Source organism: Nicrophorus vespilloides, unplaced genomic scaffold (genome assembly GCF_001412225.1).
Source record: "Nicrophorus vespilloides isolate i.1.1-1 unplaced genomic scaffold, Nicve_v1.0, whole genome shotgun sequence".
Lineage (NCBI taxonomy): Eukaryota > Metazoa > Arthropoda > Insecta > Coleoptera > Silphidae > Nicrophorus > Nicrophorus vespilloides.
In genome coordinates this window covers 1-18023 of record NW_017099481.1, presented here as the reverse complement: position 1 = coordinate 18023, position 18023 = coordinate 1, and the positions used below count along the sequence as shown (strand labels likewise).

Sequence of the window (18023 nt, the reverse complement as noted above, 5' to 3'; positions counted from 1 at the left end):
CCTCTGTCGCAATTAGACTCGGAGGAACCAAAAAATTCGAAGTTGAATCGTTGCAAGTTTCGACCAAAGATGACTAACACGACCGATCTGCCAACGGTAGTTGATTCCTGATGATTTGGCTTCAATCCTTTATGTTGTTGACATATGACGGTGCTTGGTCACGCTGAGAATTCGAGTACTGTTGTCACCAAAATTTTATATCGATAGCGTAATCGCTGCTATCCTCAACTTTTGATTTTGGTACTTGGTACTCGGACTATTTGAGTTCGTACGCCGCTGCCACCAAAATTTTATATCGCAGGATATTTAATTCGAATCGTTGCGAGATGTTTTTGTTTTCATCCCACCGCTAAAGCAAAAATTTTATATGTCGTGTCTCGGGGATGGAATTTGAACACAGTAGATCTTCTTATATTTCTGTCGTTGTGGAGTTCTCAGACTGATTTTGTATTACATTTTGGAGAAGTTCAGTTATATGGAAAGGAGAGGAATCTTCATAGAGTGGGAACATTTACTTCCAGAATGGCGGTGTTCACAAGTATGTTTATTCGGCTTATCCACGGATAAGTAACGGTACACAGAGAGAAAGAGGCAGGATACAAAAGGGTACTTACAAGACATAATACCGAGAACCTTACTGGCTAACGCGGCGCGTATATCAGTATTTCAGTTTATTTATTTGGATTGATTACAATGTTAATTATTTAAAGGTGCATGCCCCTGTAAGCCTTAGCTCTTTCGGCATTCGAGAGAGAGCTATATCCGTATATCCGGCCGCTTATATACCCTCAGCGGGTATCATCCTTATCTGCCCTTCCAGGTATACCCGCTACGGGCTGGAGTAGGGTGTACCGTACCGGGTTGGTACGTGACGTCATATCTGGTCTGAAGTAAGCGCCACAACATAAACATGTATAAAATAATAAGGGCAAACAATATAAACAATAACGGTTATACATAACACAGCGTTTAATTTCTTCCTGTAATGCACGGGTGGTTGTGGGCTTGTTAACATTTGACTTCAAATAACCCCATAACAAGAAATCTAATCAATCACAAGATCTAGGGGACCAATTCTGATCACCGAAACGAGAGAGTACACGACTAGGAAATGTCTCATGCAGTAACTGAATTGTTTCACGGGCTGTATGGCATGTGGCGCCATCTTATTGAAACCACATATCGTTTATATCAATATCATCCAACTGGGGCAGAAAGAAGTGTGTCGCGATATCGAGCACCAGTAACAGTCACTGCTTGACCAGCCTCATTTTCAAAAAAGTATGGTCCAATTATGCCTCCAGTCCAAAATCCGCACCAAACAGTGACACTCTGTGTATGTATTTGTTTTTCGACATCTGGGTTCTCTCTGGGTCCAAATGCGGCAATTTTGGCGATTAACAAAGCCATCAAGGTGAAAATGTGCTTCATCGCTTAGGTTGATTTTACTCGAAAAATCAGCAAGCACTTGTTGATGCTCAATAATCCATTCAACGCCCCATTTTTACTAACCCTAACATCTCAGGTTTTTGTAATTTGTAATGAATTTCTAAGAATTATGCTAGTTTCACAGACTCTTTTTTTTTATTTAATGCTTTATGGAAATATAAATCAAATACTTGTTGTTTATTGTAGAGCATCAGAATCTAAATAAATTACGTTTACTTTCTGAAATCTTTGAGTTGATTTTAGGGATTCTTTGGAAAATAGTAATAAACAACCGTAAGATCAGATTCTTTGTTTCTGTAGTACCTGATTTAGATTGAAATATAATAATTGTCCATTTGTGAACTCGAAATATGTAAATAGAATTGATAAAAAACGATCCTATTCAATATGTGAAAGAAATTTTTTATTATATGGTTAGTTAGAGTGAAGGTCACTTTGAAAAGATTTCTTCTTCTTCTTTCAATAATGAGCTTCCTTCTGGAAACCCCTTCCCATTTGGCAGGGTCCTGTCGACCCGTTTGCCAGTCGCTTATCGGTGGGATCCTTTACTGTTGAAAAGATTTAATTAATGTTCAAACAAAACTAACATTTTTTCGGACCTATGGCACTAGAGTGGATAAGGAAATAAATACGTCTATAAATTATTGAGATGTATTTCTAAAATAAAACCAAAACCAAAAAATAAATGTAATTTATTGTTGTACAGAAAAATAAATCATAATAAATATACGTTTTGCATTTATTACATTGAGATATCGCGAATCAAACGGTGATAACTGCTAAATGATTTATCACATTGAGATATTGTGTTTTAAACTAGGATAATTGCAAAAATACAAATATTGAACACTGTATCAAACTGATCACAAACGTTTCTGAAACAATGGCGTCAAAAATAGTCATCGCCGTTTTCTAAGGTAAACAAAACTATACGCGCCGCGCTTGCGCATTCTCATAAATTATAGGTAATGATTAGAGAACAGACTAGATGCTGTGAAACAAAGCTGACTTGGATCACTAGCCCTGAGATTGCTGGACGTTATTCTGTGTTTTACTAAGATTATTGGAATATTATAGGTGCTTGATTGTAACAATGACTTCTCAACAAGCCGCCCCCGAGAGTCAACATGACAATGCGACATATATAAAAGTAAAATATTGAATATGTATTATATTATTGTATGTATAGAAAAGAGGTATTTGTTTAAAATAAAACAATTATAATGAAAAATATATATTTATATAAATAAATATTATTAGAATGTAAAATTATTAACATCTATAATTAAATAATAAAACAGGTCAGTAGGTAAATAAAATATAAATAACAATACAATAAACTTATGTTGTATCTCTATATGAGGAACTAATTAATATCTTTTTATGTTTTTGTGTGGTTCAGTTTTTATAATAGCCATTTTAGAAATTCGGAACCCTTTTTCATCGGCCACATAAGTAACCTCGTATTTTTTACCATCTGTACCGATATATGAGTATATTCCTCGAACTACGAGCACTGGATGATCGACATTAAAGTCAACAGAACCAAATTCCTTCTTTGTAATTCCATTACTCGTTCGGAAACTAAAATTAAAAATATTATAATTATTTTATTACAATTTTTTATATTCGCTCCAATTGGGACAAATAATGATTATCAACCGAAATATTTTTTAGATTATTATAATCATCTAATTAGACAATTATTTGTAGTAATTATAATAAATATAATCTCTAACCTAAGAAATTAAAATTATTTTTTTATTATTTTAATAATTTCTAAATTTCTAATAGGTTAAAAAAATTACCTATTTGAATAAAAACCTTGTCCGAAATCGTTAATCCTATAGTGGTTCATGTCGTTCTGCAGTATCTTCGCATTCTTCTCATCACCATATGGCCTCGCCTGACAGCCGAACAGTAGAACAGCAACAATGATTAATAACTTCATCATCGCGATGTCGAATAAAGACTACCAAAGCGTTTTCTTCTTTCCCTGTATCTCTAACAAAACTTGTTCCGTTATATTAATAATGATAACTCCAATTCGCATATTTCTTTTTTAAAGTTCATTGCCAATTTTTGCATATTATTGATGTCATTAAACTTTCCCAAAAACAAAATTTCACAAAAAAAAGGAGGACGAGCACATATTTGTTTGTATAATTTCATAAACACCGGACTTAAGAATAAACAATATCCTAGATTTTATAGAAAAAAATTAATGGCAAATGCAGAATGCAAAATTTTAAAGATTAATACAAGAGACATATTACATTATATGTAAAATATTTTATATATGTTTGTTACATTATATGAAAGTACAGGAAATACAATTGTTTTATATAATTTTGAAAATATAATGACAATAAACATATAAAATTATATATAGGCGATTGATGTGTCATGTACATATTTTAGTTTATACAGTGGAACCTCGTATAATGAACCAGTTTTTTCCATATAAACCAATGTAAAATACGATAATGCGTTCCATGCCGAAAAAAAAAGTGTAACTTCGTCTCGATTTTTAACGATTTTGCTTTTCATATCTATAATTAGTTCCATTATTTGGCTTTTTATTCGGAGAAATGCAAGTGTTATTAAATTTTGCACAAAAAAATACAAATAACGTGTCTGAACACAAGTTTGGGAATATGTGTGATCAGAAACAACACTAAGATTCAAGTAAAATTACTATTAACACCAGGAACTGTTTTCCCATTCACACATGGTGAAGTGAGTTAATATTTGTTTATATTACTTATATCAATCCGGGGTCTTGGTGAAGGTCTTTTTATACTTTTAATATTTGTCTATCTAAAAAAGTGTACATAGTTTGTTTATATAATATAATAATAGTTGCTCACAATATATTTGTGTTTTGCATTTTTGCTATAAAACACAAATTATATTTTCAAAGTATAGTCCGCTATAAACAAAGATGACAAAGAAACATCGAAGATGATTAATACATTAAGAATACAGATAATGTGTGTACACAAGTTTTAAAAATGATGTAGATTGTGCGCCAGACAATCCCGGACTTTGGAAATTTTGTAATCACAAAAAACACTAAGATGAAACTAGAATGACTACTAGCAGGAACAGGAACTGTTTTCCACTTGACACACCATTAAGTGAGTTTATATTACTTGTATCAATTCGGGAACTTTATTTATATAAAAAAAACGTACATAGTGTGTTATATTAAAATAATGGTTGGACACAATACATTTGTGTTTTGCATTTACAGTAATAAATCGGAGAATATTAATATATTCCAAAATACACATAATATGTGTACACAAGTTTTAAAAATGATATAGCAGGTGCGAAATCTGGGACTTCTCTTCTCATCATCACTCGTTATGCGAAACGTCGCTCGCTAAGCAAGTCATTTTTCTTACAATCCATTTTGCACTGTATATACTAAAAATAAAACATCAATATAATGTAATTGTGTCTCTTAAGTTATGAGCCCATGGGCCATATGCGGCTCAATTTAAGATGTTTTGCGGCCTAATTCAAGTTTTCAGCAAGGTCAAAATTAGCAATTACACAATGTTATGAAGATATAAAATCCTTCGCTACAAAACTCAAGCTTTATGAAAATCATATAATTCAATTCATTTCCCATTATTAAATGACTTTAATAATGACCGTGAAAAAATATTCACGGTCATAATATTCGGTTTTAATATTCTTAAGAAGTCACAGGACTAATTAAATAATTCGATACCAGATTGTCATATAGGAAATGTTCAAAATATTCTTAACTTCATTTAACGTGAAAGTGGATTCAGCGCATCCAAATTTACGAACGGAGCTAATAGAATTGCAAGTTCATGTTCGAAGGGAATAAGCTTGATTTTTATTAGAAATGTATGTATCCTCGAATATAAATTTTCAAAATTAAAACGACTAGAAATGTGCATTACTGCAGCTTTTGGAACTGTACGTATTATTGCGAATCGTTCTATTAAAAAATAAATATTGAAAAACTGACCAATGAACTGCGGTGCACCATGGCTAAATTACCAGTTGTGAAAAAGATCAAAGTATCAAAGTATCACACAGATTATTCGTCCAATTTGTTCGGTGGTGAATAAATTGATTTTATTATTGTTGGCGGGGGAACTGCGGGTTCTGTGATCGCTAATAGATTATCGGAGATTCTGCATTTGATAATTCTTCTTATCGAGGCCGGCGGATATCCATCATCGACGTCAGAAGTAAAAGTTAATTATTGTAATATATTCAGTACTTGTTTTCTTCGCATTCTTAAGGATAGCAGCGCTGCTATTCAATTTACAAGAAAAGAAACCCAAGAAGATTGACAATACAAAACCGAGCCATCTAAAACGTACTACGTAGGGTTAAATGCCTGCAGTAAAGGTACTTGGAGGTGGATCTACGATAAATGCAATGCTGTATGTGTGAGAGAATGTCCGTGATTATAACTATTAGGAAGAAATGCGAAAGTCATAGAATCATGAAATGGGCGTGAATCCTACTTCACTAATTCAATTATGTCGATGCGGGAAATTTGTTTGAAATCCAGTGATTTTAACGAGAAACTATCTCAGCGATGATAGACATGCAAGTTATCTTATTTAAAAGCAATTAATTATTTAAAAAGTTTCCTGGAAACTAAACCTTTTAAGGCAGCCGCTAAAGCTAAATTGGTCAACTTTGATGCACCAAATTGCAATTCTTTAGAGTTTGATAATCAGAAATACTGCAACGTTCGGAATTTCGGTACATCTTTGCAGGTAGACGCCAAATGCGCAAGCGACAGATGCCGAGGCTGTAGTCGATGGATCTTTACGAGTACATGGGGTGAAGCATGGTGCCAGTATAATGCCAAATATTGTTAGTGGAAATACTAATCAATACTAATACTGCTGTAGTAATGATAGCAGAGAATGGCAGAGAAGGGATCGGATATGATCAAAATTGACTGGGGTAAATATATTTTTCAGTAATATTAACTGCGAGTACATGATGTTCTTGAAAAGTAACTATAATCTTCAAGAATACTATAAACTAAATACTATAAATAAGGTTTAATTTAATGTTGTTGTTACTGGTTTTAGGTTACCAAATTGAAAAGAAATTTAAAGGATATGCAACTTAATGTACGTAGAAAGAATGGCTATTTTTGCTCTAATACAGTTTCGGTCTTTAAATTTTGTAAAACTACTGATAAGATTAAGCGCCAGTAAAATTAAATAATATATTTTGCAATTCGTTTTATTTTGAGAGTCATTGCCGCATAGATAATACAGTAGTTGCGAATAGGTACCACAAGGGGGAGAATGTAATTGCTATCAGCTGCCATCAGCTTGCTTTTGCTCTCAGTGGTTTTCGGCAGTTTTCGGTGCTTCAAGACATAACCTGCAAGGAGTTGACATGTATGTATTTTGATCCGTAGATAAAAATAACTTACTAATATCCATCTGTTGTTCTTTGTGCCAATTTGTGATACAATTAAGTGAATTTACTAAGATTTAGAGCGCAGTTCAGACGTGGTCAGATATATGCGAGCGCCTAATCAGCTTCACTAGATGGCGTTTCTCGTTTATTTGTGTTTAATGGGAAGTATGGAATGATTCCACGAAACGAACAGAAATGTTAGAAAACATATATAATATGTTCATAATCAATTCAACGTTTAATTATTTATTGATGGTGTTGTTAACGGAAAGGTAATGGCTGTGCTCTTTTGTTAAATTAGTTGTATGTATGGATCATTCATGATCAACATATAATAATATTGAACATAAATCGCGAAGAAATAAAATAAAACGAGTCTCATTATTCCTATTTAAGTTGTACATGTCTGTATTTGAATTTATCTAGTCGCCACAAGTCACCACATCACACATTTCGTATGCAACCTCTGCCACTCTGTACGGTGTCCATTTGCGAGCGAAGGCGAAGCGTTTAAGGTTATCCGTTGAAAATAGCTAATACATTCGATTCAAGGCAATATTATTAGGAAAAACATTCAGGTATTTATGAACAAGCGAACGAAGAAACGATTATTCTATTGAAATTGGCTTTTTGTAGGTTACGTATGTTTATATACTTGACTCATTATTGTAGGTTATATTCCGTGTAAAAGCTACCCGCAAACCAAGCAACAAAGTAGGTGGATTGGAAAGAATTTAATAACATTACTAGGCCATTTTAGAAAATCATGATCTGCCAGCTGATGTAACACTTGTTAGGTAATATATACTCTTTATTAAACACATACAATATAGTTTACAGTGACAGTAATTACAATAATCAATTGTACCTTAAGCATTACACAGATTCCTGTACATATTCTCATAAAGCTTGTATGCATCGAAGAAGTTTTCTTTATTAGAATGGAAAGAAGTGGTTATTAATGAGAAACAACACTATATGACACATTTATTGATTAGTGATATGATCATAATTTATACATCTATTTGAATAATGAAGTTAAATATACACATACAAATACAAAGGGATCTTTATTACATTTTTTTGTGTAATATCTATCTATTTAATTAATTTAAATATAAGTAATGATGTTCACAGGAAATGTTATTTTCAAGGTTATATGGAAATCATCAGTAAATAAAAAATAGTCATGAATACATAAAGATTATTTTAACTGATGCAAATACATTGCTTATATACATTAGCTAAAGTAAGTAGAAGCTTACTGAAATAAAATTATTCAAAATAACCAAAATTGACACTAGTTCATTTAAGATATTTAAAGGGCCAGAAATTCTAGACCCAAATGGGGCCAGACAAACATAAATAAATTTGTAAAATGTATTTGTAACAATAAAGATTTAGTTAATAAATATCAATACTATAATAATGAAACATACATCTGGTTACCCTATAAACATTTAGGAACATACGTATATGTTTTACAAGTATTGTATAAATGTTATTAATATCTAATGAAAAATAGTACAAAGCATATTAGTAGTATGTCTCAGTGTACATTATTAAATTATAATTGGATTAATGAACAGTAACAATTTAATTATTATTTACTATTTTAAATATATTAATTTGTATGATTTTTTTTATATTCTAGCTTAGTATATATGTTTATTCTAAATTGTGAAATTCAAAACTATGACTAAATGGACTGTTACAAACAAGTAAATCATATTGCAAATTTATCAAAGTTTATACAAATAGAAAAGGAAATCAGTGTTACATGCAAGTCCGTCCATAAATAACAATAATTTCAATCGTATAGATAAAGTTATGTGCGTTAAAGTGGTGACAATGGAATATAAAATTGTTTTATTCTTGACAAAAGCAATAGAAATTTTGATAAGGCACATTTAAAACAGTTACTCAAAAAGTAGTACAGAATTTGCGTGCATTATTTTTGTGGCATTCACAATCTTCTTATTATGTTAAGTATAGCAACCAAAGAGTCTGATCTGAATACCGGCAACTAAATTTGATTATTTTATTCTCATTATTTTTTTTATGATTTTTTTTTGCTATTTTGTTTGTGCTATGGTACTATGATTACTATTACTATTCAGTAAATATTAACATAAATATGATAATATGTTTAACAAATAATAATTATTGTTCGCGGTTTCTGATTGCGGTAATGCAAAGCTCTATACAAAAAACAACCACGCTAATTAAATAACCTATTAATAATAAGCTGATAGGTGCGTTTAAATGATATAAAGTTAATGAAGTGTAAGGTTTGTAATCGTTTCGTTTGACGACAGTTTGTTCCATGTATAAAAATAATCCTGTTTCATCGATGGCCTTCAAAACTTCGTTAATTTTATAAATAAAAGGAGACGACTTATGAAAGTAGAAGCTCTCAAAACCAGGAATAAAGCTTTCGTCGATTATGTGATAAAATGTGTTCCCGTTTGTATTGTAAGATACTCTCTGAAATCCATCGGCGTAACTTCGCATCAGCGCCAAACCGCAGTCAGCTTTACTATTCATAATTTTATCAACGATAACATTCCTGTGTACAATAATGATGCGATCTTTGAATTCATCAGGCACCAAGTGCTTTAAATTATCAATTATGCAAATGTTCATACCTGTTTGCTTTAAATGTTCCAAATCGTTAATTTCACTGTAATAAGTTTTTGTTATTGTTGCACCCAACATAGACGAGGAATAAGTACAGGCCACTACCATTCCAAATAATATAAATGTTATAGCAAATAACTTTGTAATGAGTTTGAATTTATTCAACTTTTCATTTCCTACCATCCCAAGAAGTACGCCAAATAGAAATAAGAAGATCGATGAAATGTCGTTACGTTCAACATAATACATTGTAATTAAAAATATAATTAACAATGATAAAATTAGCAGCCATATTTCCATTGGGAAGATTTGTATCAATTTTAGATACTGCGGTATTTGTGATGCTTTTGGTACCAATATCACTATATCGTCGCGTTTAAAGGGCTCACTATACTTAACTCCTTTCAGAACTCCGTGGAATTGGCCTACAAAAGAAAATTCGCTCAAGCCTTGTTGGACATTTATAATAGACTCTTCAATTGATTTTTCTTTTTTGATAACGAAAGTAGCATTGATAATATTTGCTATTTCATTTAAGATTTTTATATAATTCCCTTGGAAAGAGTCATTTTCATAAGGACTCTTTGGCGGGTCATCAATCATAGAAATAATAATTTCATATTTGTGCAGATTACTAAATTTATCAAACTGATTTAAAACCGTTTTTGATGTATTTAGACTGATTAATTCGTCCAAAAATGGGTTGTAGACATAATCGTAAATCCTTGTTTCGTAATAAAAGAGGATGTTTGCGTTCCAAATATCGTAGTCCCAAATTTGACGAAAAGCAGGTTTCAATTTATCGAAATTATCAGATGAATCAGAGTTAATTAAAAATAGTACTCTACGAAAACGGTTCTGGTCATTTGAACTGTTGCTTTCGTCTAAAAACGGTCCAATATCAGCAATTTTATCAACTACTATGAGTTCCATTCTTGTCGTAGTTTCCAATTTGCTTAATAAATGAAAGTTCTTATTAAAGACATAAATTAAATTTGGGCCGTCAGGTGATTTTGAATATTCTTTAATGGTAATATCTGTCATGGAATCTATAGAATTATTTGTTGTATCACAAACAATAATTGTAGTCCATGCAATAGTTGGTTTTGCTTCAATAGAAGCAGATATCTCATTATAAAACGAATCTTCAGGTTCAATAGCTGCGCAGCACATATTCGCACATAATAATAACAACACCATCTCAAACATTTTTGTTCTTTATGTAAATTATTGCAACTTTATCCGCGCTTAAATAGCTTGATTGATATCTAGGTCAATCATTAAGTGTTATTATTGTAAAATTACTGTTTGAAAACTAATAAGTAATGTCGTTTATTCTAAGTACGATACATATCTAATGCTTGTAATGTTCTTTTATGTCTTTAGGAAATTGCGGAGTAAGATTTTATTGAGTTTGGATTAATCTAGATATCCAAGATCCCACATCTGTACATGCCACCGACGACGTTGACCAATTGGATAATATTCTTGGAATAAAGTACACACATCCGAATTGGTTAGAGAACATACAGGTTAACAAATAATTTCTGAAAGAAATGGGTTCCAGACATCGAAGCAGGAGCAGAGACAGGGATTCTGATCGTCATCGGAAAAGAGATCGGGATCATGATAGGAGATACAAAGATTATGACAGGCATTATAGGAAGGACAGAAAGGACAAGCGGCGGAGTAGGGACGACGACAGGAGGCGTGATAGGTACAGGGATAATGAAAGAAGGGAGAGAGAAAGACGGAGTAGTAGAACGCATAGTGAGACTCGGATATCACCTCCGAAACAACAGCAGGACGAAGGCGAAAAGTTAATGGCCGAAACTCTGGCAACTATAGCCGCCAACAAAAGTTTGCTCCCACAGCCGACGATGGTTCCTACTCCAGAGAAGCAAGAGGAAAAAAGAAAGAAATCGCGATGGGGTGGTAACCAACACGAAAAGATTTTCTATTTGGGTATGCCGACGACTCTGCCTACTAATTTAAATAAAGAACAGGAAGCTGTATATTTGCTTCAGCTACAGCTTGAGCAAGTTAATAGGAAACTTCGCTCAGGAAATCTTGGCATTTCAATGAATTTGGAAGAGCGTTCTCCATCGCCTGAACCTATTTACAGCAGTGATGGCAAACGTCTGAACACTAGAGAAATTCGCACTAGACGTCGCCTCGAAGAGGATAGACATAATCTTGTATTGCAAATACAGGCGATTAATCCTGAATTTAAGCCACCTTTCGATTACAAGCCCACCGTAATTAGGGTTACCGATAAGGTGATGATTCCACAAGAGGAAAATCCCGATATTAATTTTGTAGGTTTATTAATTGGTCCTAGAGGTAATACGTTAAAGTCAATGGAGAAAGAAACCAACGCAAAGATTATCATTAGAGGAAAGGGTAGTATTAAGGAAGGAAAGGTTACACGTACAGATGGCCAGCCTTTGCCGGGTGAAGATGAACCATTGCACGCCTATATTACGGCAACCAATCCGGAAGATTTGAAGAAGGCAATGGATAAAGTCAAGGAAATAATAAGGCATGCTCTTGAGGTTCCTGAGAATCAAAGTGATTTGAGGAGAATGCAGCTGAGGGAACTGGCCCTCTTGAATGGAACTTTAAGGGAATCCGATGGTCGTTGTAGTAACTGCGGAGCTGTTGACCACAAGACTTGGACTTGTCCGGATAAGCCAAACGTTACTAACAATGTTATTTGCACTATTTGCGGATCTGTTGGGCATATTGCCAATGATTGTAAACAGATTGCTAATGCTGATCTTCCCGAAAATAAAGACAAGTTCGATGAAGAATATACATTAATGATGGCCGAGTTGGGTGGTAGCAAGAAACCAGAGGGACAGAAAGAGGAAGTAGCTGTTGTTGCCGCACCAATGAATGCTAAGTTAATGGCCCAAGTTTCTAGTTGCATGAAAATTCATGCCGAAATGTTGCCTCCGGACTGGCAGAGTTGTGATAACAATGTAAATAATTGGCAAGCAGCCCAAATGCCTGCTATGCCTCAGCAACCGATGATGCCCTGGATGACTGGTGGATGGACAGTAGAAACATACATAAGTTCGTTGGTGGCTTCCCAACAACCTCCGCCTCCTGGAGACGAGTACTACTTTGCCCAACATTATGCAGCTGCTGTTATTGCTGCGTCTGCAACCACTACATAAGAACAGTTTCATTATTTGGTACCTATATTACAATAATTATTTTTTTAATTTATCATGCCAGATTCATACAGGAAGTGTAAATAGTAAACTTTTGACCAATATTAAATAAATAAGTTTGATTTAAATAAATTGTATGGCATGTGGTTTTACATTGATTCGTTTTATTTACATTTCTTTCTATCTTGTTTTTATCGAGTTACTTCACTTGTGTTGTATTATAACAATTATATCATTATGATGTTACATTTTGAAATATGTTTTAAAAGTTCAATGTGTAGATCTTTAGTAATTTGTATATATTAACTAATATCTATCTTAATAAAACAGATAATGTTATTAGTATTGGGTTTCATTTTTGTCATCAATTTCTAACGTGTATGTTTGGTTGCAGTAAAATTATTTCTTAGTTTCTTTTCAAGTTTATTCAGCAATACTTCTCATATTCATGCTTCACTATAGTCCTTAAAATTTCAACACAAATTCGAAAAAATCTAAAACATTAGTTTTCCCAAACAAATGATCGTTTCTTTTTTTATACAATGAACTCTTTTTCTGTTTGGTTTATTTCTACTTTAGTTCCTCGGTTAGTCCGGTTTCAAACAGTCTGTCATATTGGCGGACACGATTATCCGTACTATGTAATCGTTCGATTTGAAAATTTCAAACTAAATTAAGTTTTAATTCAGCAAAATTAATTTTTATCAATAGTACTCTATACAAAAAATTATTAATAATGAAATATTTTTTCGGGATCGATGTATGTAATAATCCGATTAATGTCCCGATTTTTGAGTGAACTGGTCTAGTCACCCTTTATCAGCGGTCCCCAACCTTTTTGACCTCTCGGACCACTAAACTCAAAATATTGAATCTCGCGGACCACTAAACTCAAAACTTTTAATCCCACGGACCACATCAATGATTCTAAATACGAAATAGTATTTACATTGGGCCTTTTATAAAATTGCAAATTAATAATGCGAAAATCCCGATATTAATTAAGTAGGTTTATTAATTTGTTCTAGAGGTATTACGTTAAAGTCAATGGAGAAAGAAATCAACGCAAAGATTATCATTAGTGGAAAGGGTAGTATTAAGGAAGGAAAGGTTACACGTACAGATGGCCTGCCTTTGTCGGGTGAAGATGAACCTATATTAGCAACCAATCCGGAAGATTAGAAGAAGGCAATGATAAAGTCAAGGAAATAAGGCATGCTCTTGAGGTTCCTGAGAATCAAAGTGATTTGAGGAGAATGTAGCTAAAGGAACTGGCCCTCTTGAATGGAACTTTAAGGAATCCGATGGTCGTTGTAGTAACTGCGGAGCTGTTGACCACCAGACTTGGACTTATCCGGATAAGCCAAACGTTACTAACAATGTTATTTGCTTTGTAAACACATTGCTAATGCTGATCTTCCCGTAAATAAAGACAAGTTCGATGAAGAATATACATTAAGATCAAGAACTACCAAAATAAGATTCCAAATATGAAATAGTACATTGGGCCTTTTATAAAAACGTAACTTATTAATTAAAAATGCAAAAAAAAATGTATTCAGAATATAATAAAAACATAAATAACTTCTCGTCCACCACAGTAAATAATATGAAAAAAAAATGTTCCTTGGTACTATTTGGTACCGGGGGTTGGGAATCACTGCCCTATATGACTAAATAATGTAGAAAATTATTATTTTTTATACATAATGCCTAGTAGTTTTAGGCATTCTTCAGATTTTTTATATATAATGTCGAATTATATCCAGTATTACCTTGTTTTAATAACAAAGTAAAGTAGTATTATAGTATTAACTATAAATAATACATTAAAGAAAATAGCAATTTAATTAGTTGACTAGATATTTCATTCCATTATTTTGAGTTAATTAGCATATTGAAATATATTGATATGTTTTATAAATATGATATACAAACTTCATATGGTTTATATATAATTAAAATATATTATCAATCTTCGAATCTTATGTCGAACGATATGTAAGTCGACGTGTTAATATCAGTCTCTTTACTGATGTATGGAACTTTATATGGTGCAAATCGAATTGATTCCTTTTTGCAATCATTGTCGGATGCAGAATTCCGTTAACTTTTGTTAAGAATAGCAGCATATACACAGACAAATGAGACCAACAAATTAAAAGAAGAAAATAATGGAAAAAACTGTTGTTTGTGAATAAAATCTTCGAAAATAGTAATCTAACAAAAAAAATACCTTATTGAGAAGTTTTCAACTGTCAGTTGGGATACATATCAAAAATCAAAAGTGGGAGAAATTAAAAATATGTCACAATTGAATAAAAAATTTTAAAAATAAATAATCTAATAAAAAAAAGAAAAAAAGTAAATAATACTAAATTAATGAAAATATATTAAAAGGTTCCAATAATACTACATTAATTTAACCACTTATGATTTTAGATACTATAATTGACATTTCAATGAAAATTCATTAATAAAAAATGTTTAAAAAAATATTAAATTATAAAATCTTGCAAATAATCTTGAAATGTTTTAATGTGTTATTTTATCATTGTTATACTGACTTGTGATTTAAGATGATTGCATAAGAATGAATTATGTAAAAATAGAATTAAAAACACATAATAAAAAAATTTAATTAGTCCTGAATATTGAAATTGAAAAGTATACCCCCATAAATACTGGCATAAATACCAAATTTTAAGAATATGTATGTTAATTGTTGAATAATTCTTAAAGGTACTGTTGTACAATACTTTAATGAACACTGGCGTCAAACCTAAATAAAATTATCCAAATTTACAGATAATTTGTATGTATGTTAATTTGTTGTTTTATCATTGTTATAATTATTTGTTGCTCTCGCACTTATATAAAAATATTAACAAATTTCATGCGTCAAATCAAACAAATTATTGGATGATGATAAAATATTTTTTATTTTCTACCATATGTGAAGTGAATCCAAGTATATAATTATTTTATATGTATAAAAACATTTATTAAGAAAATTTGAATTTGCACTGATTACAATTTTTCAACACTTTATCATTTGTTAACTTAATATATTTGGCGACAGTGTTTATTTAGGATTTTATAAAATAATAACTTTCATGTTCATCAAATTTTCAATATTATTTACTTTGATCTTTAATTACAAAAGAAAATTTATAAATTGTATATAATGCCAAATTATATACTTTGACGCTAAAAAAAATTGCTAGATATCCAATGTGTCGTCTTGTTTCAATAATACTCTAAAGAAGAGGTCGCCAACCAGTGCTCCGAAAAATAATTTATGTTTTTTATTATATTCTGATTCCACTTTTTTGTAATATTCCCCTTATTGCGTTCCGTTTTGATAAAAGGTCTATTGTAAAAACAAGTAAAAGTACTATTTTATATGTTTTAATGAAATGAAAAACAAATATGGTAGTGATCCGCGGGATTACAAATTGGTGGTCCGCGGTATTGACCTGAGGTCAAAAAAGTTGGCGACCGCTGTTCTGAATATTATCTCATATTATCTATAAATAATGCATTAAATAAAATGAGAATTTAATTAGTTGATTGGAAGAAAATTATAATGTTTCATATTTTTAATAAATATTATGTAAATGCTTATATTGAACGATATGTAAGTCGACGTTTTTATATCAGTTTTTGCCTCTTGTTCTTCTCGGTGTAATAATTTTTTGACTTTCTGAAACGTTTTACTAATGTATGGATCATTATATTATTATATGGTGCAAATCGAATTGATTCCTCTTTACACTCAATGTCAGATGTAGGATTCCGTAAACTTTTCCTGGAGTTACTACTATTCATTGGTGCTTGATTACGTTACATTATCAAATTCCAGAACTTTGTAAGTAGCTGGATGCTCATAGTTCCAATCAATTGGAAATAATTCCTTCTTAGACTTTATTGACCTACAAAATTTGTTCTTGGCCAAACAGTACGGAAATATTTTTTTTAGTTTATACATACTGCAAAGTAAAACATATAATTATAAAATTTTTGAAGAACAGGTAAAATGACGCTCTAATAAATATAGGTGCCAAAAATACTATATTAAATTATACAAATTTATAAATAATTTATATGAATGTTGTTTATTGTTATTTATATTCCTTGTAAGATTATTATAATGTGAATAAAACTACAAAATCAGTTATTATTTTAATAACAAAAAATTGACTGAAAAATAATATTATAATGAAAAATAGACATGGACGTGACGTAAAATACTATGTTAAAGTAGCCAAATTTGCAAAAATAAATAAATTTGTGGCATTTTATATTTTTTTCATTCTTATAATTTCTTGTAATGGATTTTTTTTCTAAAACAGTTAATCATTTAATGAGAAATTTTAATAAAAATTTCTTCACAAAAAAGGTCTATTTTATGATAGCGTCAATAAAATCAGGCACAAAAAAAACTATATTGTATTTTAAAAAAATTGCAGATAATCTTATAATAATGAAAAAATTATAAATAGATTTTATTTTATGACACCCTAATAAATGCAGGCTCCAAAAATATTACTTTAAATTATACAAATTTGCAAATCAAGTATGAAAGTATTTTTTTAATTTAATCCTTGGGATAATTCCTTATGATGGAAAATGTGATTAAAATTTTTTAGTTAATCTTTTAATAACAAAAATGGTCTATTTTATGATACCCTAAATAAACTCCGGCGCTACAACTACTGGATTAAATTGTAAAAATTTGCAGATAATCTTTTAATAAGGAAAAAATTACCTGAAAATTAATTAATAATATTAATTTTATGACATCCTAATAAAAGTTGGCGCCAAAAATATTACGTTGAATTATCCAAATATGCAGAAAATATATATTTGTATTATTATTTTATTTTGTCATTGTTATTATTGCTTGTGGATATAATTTTCGAAAAGCAGACAATTTCTTCAAATAACAAAAAAATACAATAATGTGAATGAAAATTTCTGAATAAAAAAGTTGTTCGTATATAAAATCTTCGAAAATAGTAATCTAACAAAGTAGGAGAAATTAGAAATATGTCACAATTGAAATATAGGAATAAAATTTTGAAAAATAACTAAAAGCAATAAAAATGTTTACAAAAAAAAAATATTATCAAAATTTGCAAATAATTATTTTAATCTGTTATTTTATCATTGTTATACTGTCTCGTGATTTTAGATAATGGCATAAGAACGAATTATGTCAATATGGAACTAAAAGCTGATAATTACAAAATACCTGAATGCAATGTTAAAAATTCTCATAAATACCGACGCCGAAAATTCTACATTGAACTA

General features: G+C 31.0%; 2 protein-coding genes and 1 pseudogene across 2 annotated transcripts; 1 reads left to right on the top strand and 2 right to left on the bottom strand.

The window, feature by feature from the left end:
- Positions 1-2800: 2800 nt before the first annotated feature.
- Positions 2801-3442, bottom strand: LOC108564563 (endocuticle structural glycoprotein ABD-5-like). Its single transcript, XM_017923645.1, has 2 exons — positions 3258-3442; positions 2801-3033 (listed from the first exon to the last, which is right to left on the bottom strand). The coding sequence occupies exons 1-2, from the start codon at positions 3401-3403 to the stop codon at positions 2820-2822; spliced, it is 360 nt and encodes a 119-aa protein (XP_017779134.1). The 5' UTR covers positions 3404-3442; the 3' UTR covers positions 2801-2819.
- Positions 3443-6781: 3339 nt separating this feature from the next.
- Positions 6782-12828, top strand: LOC108564566 (annotated as a pseudogene).
- On the bottom strand, positions 8605-10908 carry LOC108564565. Its single transcript, XM_017923647.1, has one exon. It carries the CDS (start codon positions 10735-10737, stop codon positions 9052-9054), a length of 1686 nt encoding a protein of 561 aa, XP_017779136.1. The 5' UTR covers positions 10738-10908; the 3' UTR covers positions 8605-9051.
- Positions 12829-18023: the final 5195 nt, after the last annotated feature.